Below are 25,210 nucleotides of genomic sequence, written 5' to 3'. Positions count from 1 at the left end.
TATAAATCAAGCAGAACACTGACAGCTGAAAATCTATATTGGACATATTGGAATATTTTATTTTGTTATGTTTGGTATCATTTTAAAGGACTCTGGGCTTTCATTTAAATCCTTTTGTGAACATTTTGGATAAGTACAGCCAACCCTGGAGCTCTTCAAACTTTTAATCACACACATTTTCCTGCCATTTCCGCCTAAGTCATCTTTTGTCTTTTAATCCTGTGGCACCAGGGAGCATCAGAGAAACAAAATTCAAACACTGAAATACTGGCATGACCCTAAGGATTCAGAAAATGTATCATTTACCCATATTATTATATATGGGAGATGCAGTGTTCCAGTCCTGCTCATTCTGTATTATGAAGCACAGCAGACCAGGGAAATATGTGAGTGCATCCAAAATGACCTGGATGTGTTGATATGGGTGTCAGAGTGTGGTATGTATGTGTGTATTGAAAAATAAATGTGTGTGTGTGTGTGTACGTAAATGTGTGTATGCTATGTGCAGATACAAGTGGAGAATGTATATGGTCTTGCAGGTCTGCATAGCATTATGTCTAAATCTCTCTCTCTCTCTCTCTCTCTCTCTCTCTCTCTCTCTCTCTCTCTCTCTCTCTCTCTCTCTCTCACACACACACACACACACACACACACACACACACACACACACACACACACACATGCACACACACACACACACACACACACACACACACACACATACACTTTCACACATGCATCCACTCACACAAACATGCAAAAACATGCATGTGCATGCACAGGTCTTCAAACTCAATAGAATATAATATAGGCCACCATAAAAACTGGTGTATAAGACGCAGTCTATTTTGGGGGGTCTCATTCTGGGAAAAACACTTTTCTATTATAGACTGGTTTATTTGAATGTACCAGTAGCTATTAATTTATAAACACATATATTTATACTCCAAAACTCTCTCAATTTACTGTTATTTGAAACACATTTAAAACACACATATTACACCTGAAACATTGTCGGGTTAATGGATAATGGTCTGGTAATGATTTGCTTAACTGAACTGGATTGGTAGCTATATTAACTCAGACTGGGTTCGGATATGAGTTTCAATTAAACCTTTTAAAGGAACACAGTAACTTTACATATTTGATACAGTGTGTAGCTGTATGCTCACTCGAGTCCCAAAAACTCATCAGAGCTGTCAGTGTGCTCTAAGTCTCACCAAGCTCACTGTCCTCAGACTCTGTGTCAGTCCCAGAGTCAAACAAAGCATCATCCTCTGTTTCATCCAGTGGTAAAACAACAAAAAGTTAGTGAATCTTTTATTCTTCAGGTCTATGCTCATACTGCGTTAAAGGCGCTTCTTCTCATACATTGTTTTTTATGGTATAACACTTCAAATGTGCTGTACACTTACTGTTAGTGAACTTTGAAGGTGTGTGTGTGTGTGTGTGTGTGTGTGTGTGTGTGTGTGTGTGTGTGTGTGTGTGTGTGTGTGTGTGTGTGTGTGTGTGTGAGAGGGAGAGAGAGAGCGGGGGGGAGAGAGAGAGAGAGAGAGAGAGAGAGAGAGAGAGAGAGAGATAATGCTATACATGCTAATAAATTTGGCCATTTTTGTTGTGTATACAGTAATTGTGGTAAACACACACAGAGGTACTTCTGTAGGGATCCTTTCCATGTTGTGAGCCAATGATAATGACATACATGAGCCTGTCACTGGAGAAAACAAGCACTTTATTGAGACATAGCATGTCCGCTTCGATTTATTGCACTCAGAACCATAGAATGTTATGGTGACAACATGGCGCCTGTTGTTGGGTTGTCTGAACTCTCTCTATATAAGGCTCTGCAGGAAATGTTGCTCTGTCGCCACCATGTGTTGTTTGGCAGAAGTGACGCATTATGTGTCAACTACTCTCAGTGGCCAGGTTGGGGTGTATGACGGCGTATCAGGGCCATATATGTAAAAAATAAAAAACAAAAAACAAACTACTTCTCTCCAGTGTTGCAGAGTGAGGCGATTGCTTGGCAGAATAAAACATCTTTTTTCCGAGTTTTTTCTTCTCGCAAATGTGTGAGTTATTTCTCGAATGACATGGAATGACATGGATTCCCCCCCCTCATCCATGTCAGTATTTATTTATTTATTTTTAACATATATGGCCCTAACACGCCGCCGAGGTGATAGTGCCCAGATAATCTGATGCTTGATTTTATCTGTTCAAATATCATTGAAGACATTTAAGTTTTTGTAGTCCACTGGTTGATGTAGTTTGCTTTTTTCTTCTTCTTTTTTTCTTTTGGGCTGTAATTTGCTGAGGCCATGTCCATGTTTTCCTCTTGCAACACAGAGGTTTGCAAAGGAGTCAAAGGCTTTGAGGTATTTGACTGATCTTATCATATACATACATATATAAATTGAAATATGGGTCAATGACGTATAAGGATTTGCAACAACTCAATTGTAGAATAATAAAAAACAAGCATATCTAATGCAGTAGTTCAAACATTCAGAATGTTGTGTAACTGAAGATCCATATTATACATTTGAAATTAAGTGATTTTAGTGGGGGTTTTTCAATATTAATTGGCACTGGCCTTAAAAAGAGTCATGTGGTGCGACCATGATTCATCTTGAAATAAATCAATTTACTTAACATGCTTCACATCTTTTTTTTACAAGTTTTCAGTAATATAAAGTGTTTGGAAACAAAGTATTTGAATTTTTTTTAAATGTTTGTAAATGATGATCTTTTATTTAGATAAGATATTTCAAGATGAATCATGGTCGCACCAAATGACTTTTTTTTCAGGCCAGTGCCAATTAATCTTGAAAAAACCCCACTAAAATCACTTTCAAATTGTAATATGAATTGTCAGGTACACAACATTCTGAATGTTTGAGCTACTGCATTAGATATGCTTGTTTTTTTATTCTAAAATTGAGTTGTTGAAAATCCTTATACGTCATTGACCCATATATGTAATATACATTCAATTTTGGTTCACTTCCACCACTCTTATAGTGTCATTTTCAGATGCAGAAGACTCTGAAAAGCCTCCCGGACAGCCCCAAACAAAAGACTGGTGAACACAGCGGAGCATTTAGCCACTAAATAGCCAGATATTTCCCTCAGGAGATGATGGAAAGCAAAACAGAGCCACAGGGAAAGTGAATACTGGACTTAAATTCACCAGGTGGAGAGAAACACGACTGCAAGTGAATGCTAATGTTGCTCATATGTGTAAATAGGAAAATGTTTGCAAATGTGTTCACCATATCAACTTCATAAGGTCATGTTTACAGTTTGTTTCCACCTCCTCAAGATGGCCCACATTTAAGGTTTTTATCATATACACAATACGTGTGTTAGTGCTCCCCAGTATTTGCATCGATGAGACAGTGGCTGTTTTCTGCAGGTCAGTTCAGAGAGCTACCATATGGCAGGACAGGAAGGAGGGAGCGAGAGCACAACACATTAAAGGGGGAGAGACAAGAAATGACAGGAGGTTGTAAGGAGAGAGAGCAACAGGGAGGGAGTGGGGGGAGGGCGTAGGAAGCGAGAGGGAGAGAGCGAGAGGATAAGCAAGAGAAGCGAGAGCATGGGGATGACAAAAAATGACAGTGACCAGAATATGAGCGCAGACCGATGTGGAGGAGGGGGGAGATGGCAATGAGTGAGGAATAGGGTGAGTGAAGCGGGTGGCAGAGCCTACAGCTTGGAAGCAATGGAGGTGACAGTGGGGGGCGTTCACTGCTCAGTGATGTGTTATGATCCGATTCCCCCCCCACCCCCCACCCCTTACACACACACAAACGTGTTGTTATCACTTAGAAGGACATTGCAATGACTTATATCAATTCATGGAGACTTACCTTAAAGAATAGGGCTGCCAATATTCATTGTTTTTTCATATTCCAGACAAATTCAAACAAACCCAAAAATAACAGTCCATCTCTAAATACTTTCCAACTGATCTACCATGTCAGTTGGAAAGTATTCAGAGATGGACTGTTATTATCTGTGCCTCTCATTGGTTCCTTCTGAAAATTCAAAAAGGAGTCACAAATATATAATTTCAGTATTTATGACAGCAGGATGGTGTATGTGGGGTCAACTCACAATAAATAGTGGTCTTGTTCAATGTGATGAAGTAACATGTCACCCAGTGAAACTGTGTGCATTTTTAACAACAGTGACGCTTCATGGCTCAGCATAGTAAGCTACATATATCAGGCTTTACTTGTTATTGAAATAAACGTATTGTTGGTAATGGTCTTTTCATAAAAAAAACTGCATAATCTTTAAACCCTAAAATTGAATGGTTTACATTATGGACACCAGCTTTTGGAGGTGAGTCCCCATTATGTGACTGTGTGAAAGATTCATGTCCCCACAATGTGATTAATACACACACACACACACACACACACACACACACACACACACACACACAGAGAGAGAGAGACTCTCTCTCCTGCTCTCTAGCTCCCTCGCTCGCTCTCCCTCATTCTGGCTCTGTTGCCAAGGCTACCATACAGCCTCTTGCTGCATATACCTAGACGAAGCTGCCGCCTGTGGATCTCTCTCTCCTCCTGGATACAAACAAAAGAAAAACCCATCAGACTTTTATGCTTCTCTCTCGCTCCCTCTCTCCCTCTCTCTCTCTCTCTTTCACACACAGACACAAAAACCCACATTCGTAGATTCTGCCTCTCCTAACCTCACACGTCCTCTTGCCTCTCTTGCTGTTGGTCTTTCTCCTTCATTACTTGCAAGCACAATCCTTCTACTCCCAGACAGAGGAGCAGCAAAGAGATTGACGTGATTCTTGGTGTTTGGCTCCTGGTCTTTGGCTCAGAGGGAGCAGAGCAGCAGATGGCGATGTGAAGACAGGCTCAGTCAGGTAAGAAGACTCATCCTAACCAGACTTTAGGTTGTGGATGAGTGACTGCTCCAGCCCTCCTCTCCTCCCTGTCTCTCCCTCTCTACCCCTCTGTGGCTGTGCGACATGAGGTGAATACCAATTTCTCGGCAAATCCCCCATGGTTCATATGGATGCTGCGCTTTCCTGGCTGTAAAAGGGTAGGGATCTGTGATATAGCCTCTTTATGTGTATGTTTATTTTCTGATCATTCTTCAAAACTGATCATAAGACAACAGGTTGGTTCCTCCATGCCGTTGTAACTGTGTGTTTTCTCTCTCGTCTATTATTATTCAAAGCTTGATTTCCTCCATGTTGTATCATGTCTATGTGACAATGTGGGAGTTACCAGAGAGAGATGCAACAGTCCACCTCCCCGGGTGATTCATTACTAATCCATCTAGTTCTGCACTGTGTGGTCGCTCTAGCCCCCCGTAGCTATGTACAGTACGTGATATGAATGGTGTTTTGTCTTAGTATGAATGACTGCCAGAGAATGCCATTCCTGCACTGATGTTGTGATGCAGTGCAATCATGTAATACAATCCTTTGTCATCAGGAATCCAGATTTATCTCCAGCAACCTGTAAATCAATTCGCTATGCAGCACATTTCAATTATTCATACAGTATAGCTTAGGCTGAATTGTAAGTTTATATGTGTGTTAATGAGATTTCTCTTTGAAATGCCCCTGGAGCTGCTGAGAGCGATTGTAGGAGTGTATGTAAACAATAGAGCTGATTGATAATCTGTCTATGTGATATACAGGAGGAAGGTGCAGGCTTGCTGGGTACTTCATTGTAAGGTCATTGTGAGCTTGTGTTTGTATTAATGTCAAGAATGTGTGTGTGTGTGTGTGTGTGTGTGTGTGTGTGTGTGTGTGTGTGTGTGTGTGTGTGTGTGTGTGTGTGTGTGTGTGTGTGTGTGTGTGTGTGTGTGTTTGTGTGTGTGTGTGTGTGAGACAGAGAGAGAGAGAGAGAGAGAGAGAGAGGGGGGGGGGGAGAGAGAGAGAGAGAGAGAGAGAGAGAGAGAGAGAGAGAGAGAGAGAGAGAGAGAGAGAGAGAGAGAGAGAGAGAGAGAGAGAGAGAGAGAGAAAGGTTGATGAAGCAGGTCTTGGCCCTCGTTATTTTATCTCACATTTCCATCCCATCATCACTTTCAGTAACAGCTTCCTCTTACCCGTCTCTGCCACATGAGCACTTCAACGACATGGTTGATACCTCACTCTTCACACACTTTGATTCAACCGGAAAACAAGAAATGCTGCTGAACTGTAAAAGCGGGGAAAAAGAAGGTAAAACTACGCATCAGGGTTTGCAAAACAACTGTTCAAATTATTATTTTTTGAATAGAGTAGAAAAGCAGATTTGGACATGCTGTTGCGCCTCCATTATTTTCCAGATGGGGAAGCTGGGATCATCAGGAATATCCATTAAAACATGAGCCAGCTGTCACTAAAAGAAAAAAAAGAAATTAGATTACATTAATTCCCCTTGTTCCTGATTGCAGGAAAGAGCTTTACACAACTGTCAGCACACAGTCATTCCTGGTCCTGTGATTCTCCTGGGACAGAAGCCGAATGTATGGCTCCATTTAGACGCAGGTGGACATTTGCTTTGAATGGACGCTGATCAATGGAAACATTATGCACGCACTCTATTTGAAGACTGAGGGGGTGGTGTTTGTAAGGACCTAAAGACAGTACACCTTCAGTGAGGAATGAGGCTGAATCAGCTGACAGATTTCACTCTGCCATGAATCCACCTGGCCTGGTTGTACATTCCTGCCAGAAGAGTTTAAATTGTAATGTGATTTATAATTGTGATTCTTAGACTGTCAAAGTTTCCTTTAGGTTTTATTATCGCCTCCACACCAATATTCAGTCTGTTACTGCAGTTTGTCATTATATATCACTGTCTGATATTTGAATTACATCTCCACGAACAGTGTGTATAAGGTAAAAACAGCCAGATTTGGGTTTTTCTTTTATCACTTTCTGGATAAAACTCTTAACAAGCAGTGGCCTTCAGATGGGACAATCAAACAAACAAACTAAGCCATTCATTGTTCAAACCCCCATAACTTTATTTCAAGAAGTTTTGGGAAATGTGTGTAAAATGATTCACTACGCGTCTGTAATATTTCATTTTGATGTGATAGCGCAGGCATATAAAAAGACATTGAGTCTTAGATTTGAATATTTCACTCATTTACGTCATTAAAAAAAAGTGTGAAATAAGGTGATTGTTTTTTAAAAGAAAAGAGAATGACTGTTAAGGGGTTTTTGTTAAGGGTCATTGATGCCATTGAGGAAACATGTCATGTCCTCTTTTTTTTATCTGGCAATTTTTAAGGATTTTAGGAAACTTGTTTGATGTTACAGTCTATATTTTGATCTAAAATATAGACTCTATAACTCTAATCACATTTGATAATATCCCTGGCAGTGGCTGGGTGGTTAGGTGTGGGGGACTCGGACCCAGACTCATAATTTCAGTATCTCTAAAATCCTGGCTACGGACCTGGTTAAATGTACCTAACAATTCACCAAGCAAGCAAACCCTCAGCAGCCAAAGCAAGTGACTCAAAAAGAAAGACATTGACCTCAAAGAACAAAAGCAAAGAGAGGCAGAATTGTTAAACAAACATGAATATTGTCACTGTTCTCCCACTTCAGATGTATGTTTGTATTTTTCATTTTCACATGCAGTGTGTCTGCCATTCTGTGTGTTTGTGTGTGTGTGTGTGTGTGTGTGTGTGTGTGTGTGGTGCGTGTGTGTGTGCGAATGTGTGTGGTACGCTACAGTATGTTGGTTGCCACAGTTACCAAAACGCCAACCTCACTGCGTCATTGCTTCAGACAACCTTCACACAAAAAAGAGCTGCTTTCCTCCCATTCATCCCTCCATCCACTCACCTGTTCATTTATTGTTTAAAAGCGGAAGCTCTGTGAACTTTCTCCGTGTCTCTTAAACGCTATATATGTGTGTTTTTGTGTGTGTGTGTATACTTCATAAGTGTGTGTACATTGTATGTATGCACGTTGTCATGACTACAGGCCAGGCTAACTGGCGTCATCACTTCAAAACCACCTTCGCAGCAAGCCGAGAGATAGAAAAAGACTCAAGGCAGCTCCCCTCTGTTTAACACCTGCACTCTCTCTCTCTTTTATTCACATACACACACACACACACACACACACACACACACAAACACACACACACACAAACACAGACATAGCTCTTCCTACTGGTGTGGTCTCATATTCCGCTGAACTCACCCTATCCGTTCAACAGGGTCCAGTGGCACAGAAGGAAAGGGGGGGGGGGCGCAGAGGAGAGCAGAGCAGAGAAGGCTTGACTTCATGCATACTGATTCGACTGGTGCAATCTGAATGTTTTTCTGAGGTTGTCTGGTTAGTCTGGCTCAAATCATCCCTGCCTCTTAGGGAGGGAGAGAGTAGAAGAGAGGCATGAAAAGAAAGAGAGGGGAAGAAATATTGACAGTTTACTGTGTCGCCTTACATCACCATCCTCCGCTCTTGAAAGCACAGCTGGGAGCTGACAAGGATGCTACTCTGATCCATTTTTAGATGAAAATGGATTACTAACTCTATCTCAGTGTGACCAGTTGAATTTGAGTCATAAAGTGTCTCTACGGTATATTTTGGGGCATGATTTATATTGTGTTTTAATTACCTGTAACTGTTACTGCTGTATTTTTTATTTTGAATATAGACATGAGATGTTTGGTTGTTATCTTCTGTCCTTCAGATCTGACTCTGCCGCACAATGGCTGACAACGGCTGGTTGCCACAGGATACAGGATTTTACTTGATCATGTGATCTGACTCCCTCCCCAGTTCCCTGCCATCTATCATAGGTGGGTCATGTGACTGACTGGTTGTTAACATTATAGTTGCTTTTTGCTTTTTTTTGAAAATCCAGGAAGCAAATTTCATGTGCATTGCTGGTTGGTAGTCATTGATGAAAACTTGCTCCAAACTAAAGCGTGACAAATTTAGACCTCAGCAACACAGTCAGACAAAAGTGTTATGTGCACAAACAGTACACCACCACTTCCACAGGCCCCCGCATTCACACATCCACACAAAGCACGTGGCGGTAATCAGCCAAATGTACAAAACACCTTTATTAATGGTTGAAGGACAAAAGAGCAGGGCGGAAAAGGGCTTTGAATACACTGGTGACTGATACAGAGAGGCTGTGTGTGTGTGTGTGTGTGTGTGTGTGTGTGTGTGTGTGTGTGTGTGTGTGTGTGTGTGTGTGTGTGTGTGTGTGTGTGTGTGTGTGTGTGTGTGTGTGTGTGTGTGTGTGTGTGTGTGTGTGTGCGTGCGTGTGTGCGTGTGTGTGTGTGCGTGCGTGTGTCAGTAGATGATAATGCTCAGGACGGATGAGAGGGATGAGAGCCACTCTGTTGCCAAGGCGACGGACCAGGCTGTAAACACGTTACCCCTGACTCATCTCTCCACAATAGAGCCTCTCTCTCTCTCACAAACACACACACACTCACACAATAGAGTCCAATCTGAGGGAGACAAGAGGATCCGGAGATGAGAGCCACTCCAAGCCGCTTAGCTATACATCTGAATAGGCCTGTGGAATAAATGCAACCCCCTGTCATTTAAAAACACACAATCAGACACACACACTCGCAACCTGACAAACACAGAGAGTGCGTCATTGAACTCGAAATCCATATGTAGTTCTGTTGAGGTCTCTGCTGCTTTGCACGTGAATTAGAAAAGCAGCAAAGACCAAAAAAAGAAAAAACATGAAAATGTGATTACCAAAACATTTTAATGGCCACATAAACAGAATTGTGTTTTTTTTGTGAAGTCTGAAGTACGTCTGCATTTTAATTGTCATTCACATGTTTCTTAAAACTCAAAACCTGTCAAAAGTCTCACAAACCATGAAAGAAAAGCTAAAAGGTTATATCAGCGGAGAACAAATGCTTATTAAGGGTTGAAGATACAACACTAACTATTCATTTCATTTAATAATGACAATGATGACAATTGTTGTCCTGGAGTTCACACACTACCCCTCATTTTGTTACATATTCAGACAGTGTACAAAGAAAACACACAATATCTAAGAAACCAGCTGTGTAAGCCGTGTGATCACAGAGGATTAGTGTGTCAAATACCTTTAACACACAGGAGCCTCATTTCAACAGGGGGATAATGACCCGCCGGCTGAGCAGCTCCACCCGTTCCCACACCGAGGACTCCATCTTCCTGAGGCCTGATGAAGATCCTGTCTGGCTGGATGAGCCCACAAAGACTGACAAAATAAGTGACGGAGCCCCTAAAAAAGATGGGCTGCCAGAACGTAAAGATGGACCCACAGTGGGCCAAAACCCACAAGGGGAGGAGGTGTTTCTGCACAAGGTGTATGCGCTGGTGATTGAGTTCCACTGCTGGGCTGCACTCTTTGTTGTATCCCAAGTCACGGTAAGTGAATGGATAATAAAATGATATAATGATATAAAATCTGGACAAAATCTTTACATGTCTGTATATTTATATTATATTATATACTTTCATGTGTGCCCTAAATCAGAGTTAGTTTGAGATGATCTCACTGCAAAAGTTTTGCTTTTCAGCTAAGCATATAATGAAGACCAGAAAGAAAAATCCACAGTAGTGTAATTGCAACATTACCAATGTAAATGGCACCCAAACATGAGAGCACACAGTATTCTCTTGACCCTTATTTTTTCACAAAGATTATCTTTTCATATGCATCAATTACATTGTCATATTCTCTAAAGTGCTTTAGTCCAAAGTGTACTTTACTCCGCCTGGAAAAACACAATTTTATGGTTAAATTGGACACCTCTTTAGTATTCATCTCCTCTTCCCATCAGACCCTCTGTTGACTTAATGTTTGATTCATTCAAGAAAAAAAAGGACAGGTGCAACATTACCATATGTAAAAAAGAATAATTAAAAAAGAGCCTTGTAAATGCATGTGGTCAATTTACATATTTTTTATGCCTGTATAATAGGCAATCTTCTTTTCTTCTCCCTTCGCTTTTCACCCAATAGCAGCCACAGTGCTGCCTGATTATCAGTGCATGAATGACTGGAGCACAGCACATTGACAATCTGCCTTCTCTCTCTCGTCTCAGGGGTACTGGGTGTTTTTTGTGGTGGAGGGAAACGGACCACTCTCTTCCATCTATAAAGCCCTGCAGGTCATTGACTTCTACCTGAGCTTTGTCTTACCCTGCCACCCAATTTTTGGAATGGATGTAAGTGTCAGTCCTGGATCTCGCCCAGTGGTGTTTCAGTTGGTTTTGAATGGAGACTGAATTAAAAAAAAAAAAAAAACTTGAAGATGTGATGTATCCAGTCTTGGCTGTGTCTAATTGCCTCTTCCTCTCTCTGTCTGTCTTTATACTGGACAGTCCATGGTGCTGATGAGGGAGGTGGTGAACAAACAGCACAATTGGATTGTCCATGGCACTGCAGGCATCGGTGTGGCCATCTGTGTTATCATGGTAAAACATTCAACAAACCCTTAACTCCTTTTTATGCTAAAAATCAAATGTTCTGTCATTGCTAAATGAATGTGACATTATGGTGGATATCTGCTTATTGTAATTTATCATAAAGGAAAGTGATAGTTCAACATAAATCCAAATTATTGAACTTGTAACTTTGTTTCTGTATGGAACCTCCACCTGTCTTTGAAAGCAATTAGGCTGATTGGATCATTCATTTTCAGATTGGCTAGTTACTCAGCTGATTGATTTGTTTATTGACTGATAAATGGACGCATGGCTGAAGAGGGAAAAAATGGCATTCACTCCCTCCTTTCTTCCATTCATCTCTCCTCAGGTCATCCACATGGTGTGTAAGTGGCGTTACAGCACTGGCTTGTGGTCATCAGGGACAGTATCAAGGGACATTGGTGATCGGCGTCAATCTGTGAGCCGCCAGCCCTCCTTTACCCTGTCAGAGTGGACAGACGCCCAAGAGGACCTGTTGGACCTGGACCCCGTGCCCCAGACCCCAGTCTTTGAGATGGGCACCGACACCAAGATGGAGGGAGACGCCGCCACTCTCTCTGTCACACCAGTGGGGCTTCAGGAAAGGTTAGACTGAGAGTATTAATCTGTATTTGTTTGCATTTATATTTGAATATGTATCTGCAAACAGACATATGTTGTTTTCATGTTGTTTTCATGCCATTTACATTTGCACATTGCAGATGGGTATACATATATGTATGTATGCGTTTGTCTGATTCCATATGTATCACACAGGAGGGGCTCCAACGTTTCGCTGACCTTGGACATGTGTACACCAGGCTGCACAGAGCCCTACGGCTACGGAGCCCAGCTCTCCCCAAGAGACCAGTCAGCCCAGGAGTATCTCAGACAGGGAACACACATGCTGACCCCTGCCATGCTACACACACGGGCCATGGATGACCAGAGCCTGCAGGCTGAGTTTTATGTGAGCACAGCAACAACAGCTCACCCACCTACACTCTTTAGATTAACAGATACAGATGAACAGAGACTTACCGGAAAAGACGAGCACTGACATACACATAAACACAGACAAAAATGCACACACCCACACACACACAAACACCCAGTGGAGCCCTGCACACACCCGTAAGCTTTTCCGCTGTCTGTTAGTGGGCGAATGCAGGAGAGATACTGGCATATTTGCGTATGAAAACCCACAGAGGATTGCAGTGTCTGCTGGGCAAAAAGATGTGTGTTCAAGATCATACGCAAGTAGTCCATAGCCTTTCAATCACGTGCAGTTAGCATGTACTGGAAGATCATTTCAGTATGAAATACTTGGATGTTTATTTTCTTACTGTTTTGTTGCGTTGTTGAGGGCACAGCGTGTACTCTCTCTCTCTCTCTCCACTTCTGCATTAGTTGATTGTTGTTGCATTTACAGCATCTATTGTTCTGTGTCCATTGGCAGGAAACTCCCATGAACTTTGTGGACCCTAAGGAGTACAACTATCCAGGGCTGGTGAGAAAGAACCGCTACAAAACCATCTTACCCAGTGAGTACAGCTGCAACATGAGTTTGACAGTCACAAAAAATGAGATTATGAAGTTGTAAAATGTCTTTCAGCTATTTAATTATTTCATATACTGCTTATAATAATATTTACTATTTAATAATTTCATATACTCAACAACTATTTAGCTCAGATGTGTTTGGAAAAAGTTGTCTCTGTACACCAGAATATTGATACTCATAGCTACTGACACAGCACACAAAAAGACAATGAACCAACACTGTGATAAAACAGAACTGTAAGGTTTAATACATATAATTTTCCACCTTCTCCAGCATTCATTGTCTAGAGTTACAACTTTTCTCTCTCTCTCTCTTTCATGTTAATCTCACACTGTGTACCTTCAGACACACACAGCAGAGTGATCTTGAAGTCACAGGATGAAGATGATTTCCTCAGTACCTACATCAATGCTAATTATCTAAAAGTAAGTACAAATGTGTTTATCTAATATTATTTGCTCTCTGTGGATGTGACCTCATATTCTCAGTGTCTGCTGCTCACAACTACTGAAAACAAGAATTGAAAACAGACAAGACAGTGCTTATGTGTGTGTATGTACAGGGATATGGGGGTGAGGAGCGTGCATACATTGCCACCCAGGGTCCCACCGTGAACACAGTTGGAGACTTCTGGAGGATGGTGTGGCAGGAGAGAAGTCCTATCATAGTAATGATCACCAACCTAGAGGAGAAGAACGAGGTCAGCGTGTAGAAATGTTTGATGATGATGATGATGATGATGATGATGATGATGATGATGATGATAGATGATTAATGGCTAAATGGAAAGATATTTGATTGGGTAATTTAATGTGTGTGTGTGTCCACTGTGTCTCGCAGAAATGTGCAGAGTACTGGCCTGAGGACACTGTGACCCACGAGGGCATTGAGATCACCGTTGTCACAGTAACCCAGGAGGATGACTACAGTCTGAGGGTCTTCAAATTGAAGGTAGGACACAGAAATACTGTTCTTATGTCACACAATAAAGAAAAATACAGCACAATATGACTTAAAGCTACTCTTACCTTTCTTGCATTTCACACAGCACTTTGAAAAAACTTGAACAGCAACAACCCTTCCTCCCTCCTATGTTCCACCCCCGCACTCCCTCCCCCTCGCGCACTATATAGTTTTCTTTTTTCCCGTGGGAGCGGCTGGAGGTGGAAGCCGTGGCATTGTCAGTCGCTACTGTCTGTTTACAGCTATCTCCGTGGATCATGGATGTATTATAATGCTGTGGATCCACAACAGACTCTCTTCCGGCTGGGGGTGCGCGCGATTACGTAATGCGGAAAGGGAAACCATGCAGATCTCTCGGCCAATCATATCATTCGGACTGAATGATATGATTGGTCAGAGTTTTCACAGAATATTATGAAAATGGAATAATGATTAGTTTCTATGCCGGGTGGATCTCTCTCACATTTTAGAGTGCCATTACCTTATTAATAGCATTTTAACCTAAACAAAAGAATGTGTAAAAATGTAACAAAGGTAAGGGTAGCTTTAAATCAACAATAAACCAACTTTTTTTGAAGAAACAATGTCTTCTTCTGAAGTTCTCTCTACTGATGATATAGTACCAATTCAAACTGAGTGTGTTTTGTGCATTGCCCAAAGCAACAAAGACACCGATTTTGGAAAGACAAGTTACTGTTTAATTTTTTTTATTTTTTATTTGCATTTCAGTGAACCAAACCATTAATACAACTGGCTGAGTTTGACTTAAAATATTTTTTTAGATGATTGGTCTGATTTCAAGATTAATGCTAAACCATGTAATACAAACATCCTGTAGTGTAGACTGGTCTACCATCACTTTATATTGTGATCTTATGTTCTCAATTTACCAACTATAGACTACCCAAGTTTGCATTTTGACAGAGTGAATGTTTTCATCTGACTGTTTCACAGACTGACAACAGATATTTGTGTTGGGTTAAGGTTTACGTGATGCGCTGATGTGGCCATATTTCTCCATTCCATTCATGTGTTCATGATAGGTGCTTTATATTTAATTTGGGATCATGGTGGCATTGGCACTTAGCAGGCCAAACATGATAATTCAGTAAATGCAGCCTGCATCTGATTACTAAGCACCAGGGGATCATTATACAACTGTACTCTGAGTTAAAAGCTTGTTGTTTATTCAAATTCAGTACTTTGAGTTGTTGATTAATAACTGTTGCCAGACTGACAGAAACACTCAGGGAATAGATGAAACTGATGGATTTCATTATGAAGGCTACAGTATAGGCAAGGGTGAACAGACAATGTTAGCTCTTTTTTTTTTATAACCCTCTCTTTTATTTGCCATCTCGCTCTGCGTTCATTGTTGTCATAGCAACAAACACCAAGGTAACACAATTTAGATACAAATGCAGAGCAACAGGCTGATCAAAAATCCTCATCATGTGTGCAAATGTGAGCATGTAAATATGATCACATCCGTATTTCATGCCTGTGTACCTGTCTGTGTGTGTTGATGTGTCTGTGTGAACCAGTGTGGGGATGAGGAGCGAAGTCTGCAGCAGTACTGGTACACCTCGTGGCCTGATCAAAAGACTCCAGACAAAGCTCCACCTCTTCTGGAACTCGTACAGGAAGTCGAAAGAGCCAGAGAGGAAGCTCCACCTTCCAGTGGCCCCATAATTGTGCATTGCAGGTACAACTTTAAGGAGAATATAAAAGGGCCTGTAATAATAGGTGATGGAATACATCCATAAACAAACATAGAAAATTGCCTACTTCTCATAGTAGAATAATACCTTCAACTACTGTTTTTACTATTGTACCAACACAGTCCAATAGAGCCACTTAGCACACTTTCCATGAGCAGAGCATTTCCCTTTTACCTATCCTCCACTGTCTGATTTCCCCAGGGAGGATTTGGCATTTAGTTAGTTAGTGAGATTACTGCTAATCAATATACTGATCCATTCATTTTCTCTTCCTCCACCCTTCAACTTTTTGCTGGCAGTGCTGGAATTGGTCGAACTGGCTGCTTCATTGCCACTTCCATCCTGTGCAAGCAGCTGAGGACTGAGGGTGTGGTTGACATCCTGAGAACCACCTGCCAGCTCCGTCTGGACAGGTGAGATATTCTTAGCCCATGCTCATGTCTATCTTTAGTACTACTTAAGAAACTGCAGAGTTTATCCCTAAATTAATATTTTGTGAAATGTACGCCCACCAATCAAACAGTGTGTTATGGTACTTAAAGTCATCACACTGTCTTCCAAAAGTCTAAGTCCATTATTCCACACTTTCATACCAAAAATAAATAAATGTGCAATACAATTTAATTGTATGTTAATTTTCAGTATTGATGAGGACAATTTTGACCACAAATGTTTTGTGTGTTACAAAACACCCCGCTTACAGAAGACATTTTGTCTTAGAAAGAAAAGCACAGGTGTAAATAATAACACTACTTATGTCTTGTTTCCATTCAAGTGTGCCATCCCAGTTGGCCAGCATGCATAAGAGCTTGGCTCATCTGAATGGAACGCAGCCATAATCAGTTTTACTAACTGCACCTGAGTTTCACAAGTCAAAAATGTTGAAGAAAAGGTGATGGACATTTTATCCTTTCCCAGAGCCATTTAAATATGATGCAGTTTTACAGTTGTAAAAGATTACATGTAAATTCATTCTACCAGCATGGCTCAAAGGACAGCAATGTCAGTCTGGTTGTCAGTGGGCTGGTCCATCATTTTGGTCCAGACTGAAACAACAACAACAACAGTAAGGTGGACTGGCACAAAATGTTGATGTATGTATGACGTTAAACTATTAGATGGATTGGCATGAAATGTGGTACACACATTCTCATATCAAACAGGAGAATTGTAAACTATTTGTTAATCCCCTGACTTTTTATGTAGCACCACAATTAAATAATGTAATACTTTGAACCAAATATTTGCAAACGTTCCCAGAAGCCTCAGCTTTGTGTTTAGTGCTAACTAGCAAATATTAGTGTGCTAATGCACTACACTATGATGGTAAAGTTATAAATGCTAATGTCAGCATGTTAGCATTGTCATTGTGAGCATGTTAACATGCTGATGTTAGCATTTAGCTCTAAGTATTGCTGTGCTGTACAGTACTGTACTGTCACATGGCTGTGGATTCACCTTGTGTACCAAAATGCTGGGACATTTTTCAACGTAAATCTTGTCGTTACATGTGGCTAGATAAAAAATGCAGATAATTATCTTTTCTAAATTAATTGTGTCTGTCTTTCTAGGGGTGGGATGATCCAGACGGGTGAGCAGTACCAGTTCGTACATCATGTCCTCAGCCTGTATGAGAAGCAGCTGTCTCACACTGCTGAGGAGTAGAGTGAGCACTACAGCCACACCCAGACTGAGACACACCACTGTACACTGTACCTCCTCTGGTGGTATGCACCACTGTACCTAGCATAATTTCAATCTCACCCTTTAACAAGGTCAACCCATGTTAATCTCTTCACCCAAGACAGGCTCTCTCAGACAGGACTGAACGGTTGACATGAAACCTGTGCTTATTCTACGTCTTTGAGCAGAACAAACCTAGGAAGGTGGGATTTGAGACAGCCCCTAAAAATCGTTGATCCACACAGTCCTGGAGAGTCGCAACAGTCAAGCCTGAAATAATCCAAATCCGCACTCCTGACATCATTTCATTTGCACTGCTGAGGTTTTTATCGCATTACTGTACACGAGTCTAAGTCATCAAGGACTCACTGAGTGCTAACATAACCATAAAGATTAAGTTTAAGGAGGAACTGCAATCAACAGAAATGATCAAATGCCAGCCTAATATTTTACACTATATAGATATAAAAGTTAACTAACAACTAGCTTTTTTTCTCTTTTACTCTCACTTTTAATGTAAAAAAAAGAAAAGAAAACCCAACATAACAGAAGGCCTGTTTCAACTTTTGATGCATTCAGGAGCCACCTCATCTTCAGGTTGCATGGTGCTAAGTGTTCATTAAAGGCATGTGCAATGTTATGGAACATAGGAATGTATAACAATTAGGTTATTAATTAACTAATTAGGATTTCTGTGCAATCTACAGTATTACAGTTTTACCATGCTGCCTGTGCAGTTCTCATGGCCCATGATGTTTACAGTAAACAACTCCTGCATTAAGGCCAAATAGACGTACACTCAGAGGTGTCACAGAGCCAGCAAGACAGAGGCGACTGAGGCCAGAAATAGAATTGGACCGTCAGAAATATCAATGAAGATCTCTGGAGAATCTGATATGTATGTGCCCCGATATTTCCAACAGACACACACAGGGGGGTATAGTGCAGGGGAAATAAATAACTGTACCTTAAATTGTTGAAGGATGATCACATACAGCCACTTCTGTCAACGTCCCATTCCTATCCTGAAGCTCTTTGCCCACAGAGACACTTGCTCTGTGATGCCTCTGCTTTCAATAGTAGCTTGAACACATCTGTGAAGTAAGAAGCCCATGATTGTTGTATAGACAGGCCAGGCCTAATCTGTATGAAGCACAATAGACCAACTAAGGTTGTCTCTCTGATGTTCAGCTGTAAAAGTTCTTTTTTTCTGTATTGTGTTTTGATTGTGTTGAGTTTAATGGATTGCATGTGCTGTATGGGACTCCCATAGGTCCACAATCAAAGCGACGTGATTGGTTGTCCTGCTTTTTGTTGTGTAAAAGGGTTTAAGCCTATTATATTGCTTGCTCTCGGCCAATGCTTTTGATACAGTTTGCTTTTGTGAAACCAACCAGAGATATTTTTAGAACATTTTGATACAATCCTTTCGAGTAGATGCCTTGTGTATATTTCCGTTTACACCATGATGGAATGTAGCTCATACTGTGGATCAAACCATCGGTTTACTGTACAGTATATTGCAAGATTTGACAGAAAAAAATGTGACAACTACCTAAGTTACCTTACAGTACAGAAAAAAATAAATTATGTTCAGTCTTCAGTATTATTACTTTATGCCTTTAGGCTTTGCTTTAATATGCTTTGCTTTATGTGTATGTTTTTATCGTTTTCTTGGAGAATTTTACCTCAGACTGAGTTTTTACGCAGTCCCCACTCTATTCCACCTGTGACTCTATAGCCACTCTCAGCTGACAACACGAAAAATAATTGCTACTGTATATGTAAGGCAGCTAAAACAGTAAAGACAGTTTTCTATGTAATAAAAATCAAACTCAAACAACTTTTATCTTGAATACTCCATGAGATCAGGAGCCGTGAACATTATCAGAGGATGGACCTAACTGTGTGGGCTTGGACCAATTTATGAACATCAAATCAACTAGCAAATTAAACTGCCAAAATGATCTGTTACAGGAAAACGGGGCTGGGATTGATAAGAAAAGCTACAATCTGTCATTTTATTGACATAATCCTCTGATAATGTCCCGTGAACTTGACTGAAAAGCTTTTACTTTGCTTGTTTTCAGTGCTTACCTGGTCCTATTCTGATGATCAAAATGGGGATGACGAAATAGCCAAACAGTCAGGCATACAACCAACCAGCAACCAGTATTCCTCTCCTCTGCTACAGTATCGCTTTAAGTTGTGGGTTTTTGCATCCAAATAAAGGTAGATTTTCATTAACCTGTCTTGCTGCTTCTTGCTGCACAGTATCTTCCTCTCATATATGAAAGATGACAAATTTGTGTGAGAAGTACTTTAAACGAACCACAGAAATGTACAAATTTAAAACTGCAGTCAATTATATTAAAGATGCGTTGGTTTCAGGTTATGCGAAAAACTCTTCTTCCACCACAGAGTGCAGGTACATGTCTGTGCCACTAGGTGTCAGTATACACATTGTTATTGTACGTACTATTGCCAGAAGCTCTATCACCCTCCATTCATCTGCTCACTCACATTTAGATGGCACAGCAACAGAACAAAGGCTTCCAATCAAACAACAGATAATTCATGAAACTGAATTGAAACATTCACTTATTACTATTGTTTTTCCCCAGTGGGTAAAAAAAATATAATACCAGACTGTGTTTATGTCTACTAACATAAAAATTTATTTTATATTTGTTATATTTCGTTCTCAAATATTAATAAATTGTATCAGTTATCTACATATTGACCTCAGCTGGTAAATTCATAGTCTTTGTAAAACAGGCAACCATTCACTAATATTTTATCAGAATATTGGCATCCCTTTGCACCTCTTATTTTCCTTTACAGCTGAAATGTAGAATCGCACGAATTGTGTTTTGTTACTAAAGTTTATATAATGCTACGTTTAATTCTGGAGATATTTTGGTGGTGACCATCTGGAAGTGTAGAAGCCCTCTGCCAAAGAGAGACAAAACTACTTGTGCCTCAAGTGCTGATAGTAATTATCATCAAATCTTTTTCATAATTCATTGTTTTATGTCCTTGTTATTTTTATGGCTTGGTTGAAGTACTTCTATGAAAGATGAGGGATGAATGTACACTAACTACATTCTGACACGTTTGTATTTTTGAAAATAATAAATAATTTTAAAAAAACAAAAGACATTATTCATCAAATTAGATTAAATGTAACAAAATCGAATACATGATTTTGAAAAAAATGATGAACTATTAAAAACTCATATGATAATTTATCTTTTTTACCAAACAGAAAAATCTGCAATTTCTACAGAGAAGGACAGTGTAGTGTAGATCACTATTTAGAGCCATGAAGCAAACTGGAACATGCTTTAGAAGCAAATACAAATAAAATGTTGTGTGAGGTTGCTTGATAGAGAGAATATGGGGTTAAAAAATAATAATAATGATAAAAGGCAATATCTGTACTTGCATGTAATTAATATAAAAATAAATACTTATATAAGTAAGTATAAAAATAAATAAAATATAAAATGAATACTTATTTAAAATAGGAGATTTGTATTTCTAAAGCTGAGGTCTCTGAAAAGTGACTTTTATTAGACTATATATTTTATATAGGCATCATCAAGGTTTTTTTTACAATATTTGTGTGCAAACCAGATTTTTCTGGTGGTGGTTGCCACATTGCATATGTGAATGCACTTAAACTTAATACAGCCATTTGAAAGTTCAGAGCAACATTTTACTTACTAATGACAGTAAAATGTTTCGGTCTCATTTTTTTCCGTGTTTATTTTGTCCTTGTGTTGATCTCTGCGTCACTGTCACTGCTTCCTGTATTATGGCAGCTCAGTGTCTGCACTCCGCACTCTTCGTGAGCAGCTTCAGCTTTAAATTAAAAAAAAAAAAAAGCCGGACTGTCCCTTTAATCCGCGGACCAGACCCTGACGTCACCCAGCCCCTGAGCCGCCTGCGCTGATTGGCTGGAAGTGACGTCAACCTCATATTTCCCCCCCCCCCCACCCCCTCCTCTCCCAACTGAACCATGACCTCATCGCTTTAGTTCATGAAAGTGCTAAAGTGCACCTTCTGTAACTAACTGCCCCCCCTCCCCAACACACACACACACACACACACACTCTCTCATACACTTACACACATACACACACTAACCTAGCAGAGAAAACGCTAATCTATCCTTTCATAAACCGACCACCTATCCCGGTCAGTTTAACGACTGAAGGAGCCGCTCCACCGCGCTCTCATGTCTCGCTTGTTCCCGGCGCTGTCACCCGCTGTCAGCTGCACCGTCCCCAGCGACATCGCCAGGTAAACACCGGCCAGCCCCATGACGACCCCGCCGCTGTCCCCTTCACACATGGCGGTCAGTTAACCAACTACACAGGACACAGGAGCCGCGTGGACCCGAGGTGAGTGTGTGTGTGTCTGTGTGTTTGTGTGTGTTAATCGAAACGAGACTTGCTGTTATTAAGTGCGTTGCTATCCACAGAGCTAGCACACGTTAGCCCCCCCTCTCCCTCCCTCCACTGCTGCAGATTCTGTCGGTGCGCGCCCCCTCCAATATGCGCGCCTCTTATGATGGGAATTAAACCACGCTGAAGTTATTAGCGATTATCTTATTTCCGACAAACATCTGATGTTTTAAACGCAAGGTAGGTAGACTCCGTGTGTTTTTCTTTATTTTCTGTTACATTTCCACGCTTCTGCTGTTTAATCATCACCGAGCTTGTGCGACTGGTCGGTTTTTTGCATGCGGACATATCCACGCGTCATAACAACACAGGCAGCCAGGTTTCCCATTCAGACAACAGCGCAGTCAACCTTTTAATAAATGTGTAGCTGCCTTACTAGATGCTAATTCTGCACAGTTTGTAGAGGCAATGCACTATGTCCGCATTGTGTGCTATTCTTATTTCTAATCTAGGTCGGTTTATTATAGTGCACTTCGAGCGTTCACCCTCCATCATTGTTATTAACGTTATCAAACAGGCCAGTGTCCCATATATGTCTTTGTGCACCGCATCTCTGTATTGGTCTAAATAACATATGCAAAGTTTGAGAGAAATTTTCGCTCATTTATGTTTTTAATGCACAATGACAATCCAGTATGATATCTTACTCGTTTTTATTGGCACCAGTATCCACGCCGTGGTTATTGTTATGATATGATGCCCGGGGTAGTCCCCGGTTTGTTATATGAGCCCACAATTTGCAGCAGCAGAACTGGGAGAGTATTGATTAGAGGACACCAGAAGACTTTATACCTGATTATGTTTACAGTATAAGATGTATCTGCTCAGCCAGGACCAACCAGGAATCAATTTTTCAAAATTACATGATCACTGTAACAGCACCACTCCTGTTGCACTGGTTTGTATGCCATTCCTTGTCTTTAGGCTTACATGTTATGGAGACATATATTATTTACACACAGCTGCACAAAAGTATTGCAGTCAACCAAATGGTTTTAGACATATATAAATATGTGACACATTTAAAATGAGTTTCAGTGTGACAAACACCAGAATGGGATTTCTTATCAGGTTATTGCAGCTGTAGAAGCAGTGACCTTAACTTGAGATGTAACAGTATAAGATAACAGTAGTAGACATCAGGATCATGGTTTAATTTTAGTTTAGGAAATCACAACACTGAAGTAGAGCAGCAACTATCCAAAGGTAAGTCAGTTGACAGAAAATCTGCAACTGTTTTGACAATCAGTTAATCATTAGAATAGTTTTTTCAGGTGGAAATGCAAAGATCCATGTGCTCTGTCTTCTCACTTCTTAGGATTTATTTTTCTGATGTGATAGTAAATTAAATATAAGATGGTGGCTTGTACTTTAGGAAACTGTGACATATGTCTTCACTATTTACTGACATTGTATAGACCCAGAGATTCATCAATTTGTCAAGAAGAAAATCGCATAGTTGTAGCCCTACACTCCTGGTTATTTACTCTTATTTAGAAAATAATGAATAATTCTTCAAATCAGCTAATGTACTGTAATGAAACCTTCCAGGAAAGAGGTTAGAAACAGTCTTTATCAGACAAGCTATCTAATATCCAGCACTTTTTTCAAAGCTTGGCAGACTACTCAAACATGATCTCAAACTCTTGTTTGTAACTTGCGCAGTATTTATTTGCCATTCTGTAATCCTCCAACAGCCCAAACTTGGTCTCACTGGTTGTAGGGTGTTACGCTTTGGTCAATTTTTGAAGTGCAATCGACACAAACATTCCCTAGAGACGGTGTGTATACACACAGAAGCAAAGGTTGGGTTCCTGAGTAAAGGGCTCGAGACGCTCTGATGATGTAATTGTTTGTGTTTCAAACAAACAACTTATGTCTCTGATTGTATGAAACTAAGAGCCAGCTTTATGTCAGCCTTACTCAAGGCTCTGGCCACAGGTGACGTTATGCAGTGAGTTAATGAATAACCTGGATGGTATTACATCAGCGCTGGTTGCCCTCCAGTTGCTCTCTTTGTGTTTGCCTCCCTGCCTGATGTCTGATATGGCGTTATGGAGCTGGCCCATAGCTTGTGTTTTTGTATGAGGGGCCTATGAATATCTCCTCATGGATTATCTGTTTTATGAAGATAAAGTTACTTCCCCATCTTAGTTTTATTGGCACATATTCAGTCTCTTGTTATCAGCTGTAAAACGAGTGACATGTTGGGTCTGTATATGATTTCTATGACTTTATTCTATTTGACAATCAAGGGGGAAATGTTCGTAGCTCTGGGATTTCCTCATTCCTCTCTACTTGGAAAACAAAGTTGCAGTCATGTTACACATCAGGACCTGTAACTAACAATTATTTTAATATTGAATTCACATATTGAATAGTTTATGATTAATATTTTAATCAAATATATAAGACAACAAGAAAAATGATCAGATTGTGGACATTGTTATGTTTGCTTCATACTTTCTGTGGTTTGATATACTGTAGGCTCTGAATGAAATGTAGGATTGTCCTCGGTGAGCTGTGCCTGGTGGTTCATGGTTCTCATGCTTTTGATAATGACCCACTGCTGAAAGGACTTTGGCGGCACTGTAGAAAAATTCAGATATTCAAATTCCCCAATGAGCTTAAAAAGAAAACACGGAAATTGACCAGTTGATCTTGTTCTTCTGCCTTCTGCCAGTAGTCAAGGTGTACCTGCATTTTTTCAACTTTAAAGAGGTGCACAGCCACAGATCTTTGGACCATATGCACTTGTTTGATATATGGAAGGTTGATACAGGAGTTAGCTCTGGGCAAGTGCAGAAAAACTTGGCAAACATGTCATCTTAAACTACAGTAGAACGGGTGACATTAGGGGAGAACAAATCAGATAAAACAAATCTCAGAAATATTTCAGATTATTAACTTTTAGGGCGCTTCACAGCAAACTGGAGCATGTTGAAGTCACCACAGCCTTTTTTACACATGTATGTAGCACCATCAGTTTTAGCTGCATCCCCTTTTGTATCCTGATCCAGCATCAGCAGCAGTAGCATCCCATCAACATCACCCTCCCCGTGCCCCTGATCACCCCAACCGGGCTGTTTCTATGGCAACAACAGAATCTGCTCCGGGCCTGTACACGCTCTCTCTGTCTCTCTGTCTCTGTCTCTCTGCTTTCTCTCCTCTCTGCTTGTTTTCCTCTGTTCAGCCGGAGCCTCACAGCAAGCTCCTGGCTGCTGCCTATTTTAGTTTGAGGAGCTTGTTTGTTTTTGCTGCTTATTGTTCCTGCCTGGATGCAAGATGGAGGAAGAAAGACGGTCTTGCATGAGGGGCCGGGTTGTGGTTGTTATGCTGAGTAAGCATGCTGAGGTTTGAGC

The 25,210-nt window shown here is 40.6% G+C and overlaps 2 protein-coding genes across 2 annotated transcripts in view; both read left to right on the top strand.

The window, feature by feature from the left end:
- The first annotated feature begins 10,132 nt into the window (after positions 1–10,132).
- ptpn5 (protein tyrosine phosphatase non-receptor type 5) lies at positions 10,133–17,358 on the top strand. The gene is made up of 12 exons (XM_062420952.1): positions 10,133–10,402; positions 11,083–11,205; positions 11,362–11,454; positions 11,795–12,051; positions 12,223–12,415; positions 12,905–12,989; positions 13,355–13,434; positions 13,572–13,709; positions 13,850–13,960; positions 15,517–15,677; positions 15,993–16,106; positions 17,265–17,358. The coding sequence occupies exons 1-12, from the start codon at positions 10,133–10,135 to the stop codon at positions 17,356–17,358; spliced, it is 1,719 nt and encodes a 572-aa protein (XP_062276936.1).
- A 4,135-nt stretch (positions 17,359–21,493) lies between these two features.
- dusp8a (dual specificity phosphatase 8a) overlaps positions 21,494–25,210 on the top strand; it is a 43,679-nt gene continuing 39,962 nt past the window's right edge. Inside the window, exon 1 of the mRNA XM_062421310.1 lies at positions 21,494–21,785. The gene's annotated coding sequence lies outside the window, so the exon portion shown is untranslated. The remainder of the gene's footprint in view (positions 21,786–25,210) is intronic.

The sequence above is a fragment of the Scomber scombrus genome, chromosome 6, assembly GCF_963691925.1.
Source record: "Scomber scombrus chromosome 6, fScoSco1.1, whole genome shotgun sequence".
In the NCBI taxonomy this organism is placed as follows: Eukaryota; Metazoa; Chordata; class Actinopteri; order Scombriformes; family Scombridae; genus Scomber; species Scomber scombrus.
The sequence above is the reverse complement of the archived record's forward strand: the minus strand, read 5'-3'. Positions and strand labels throughout refer to the sequence as shown.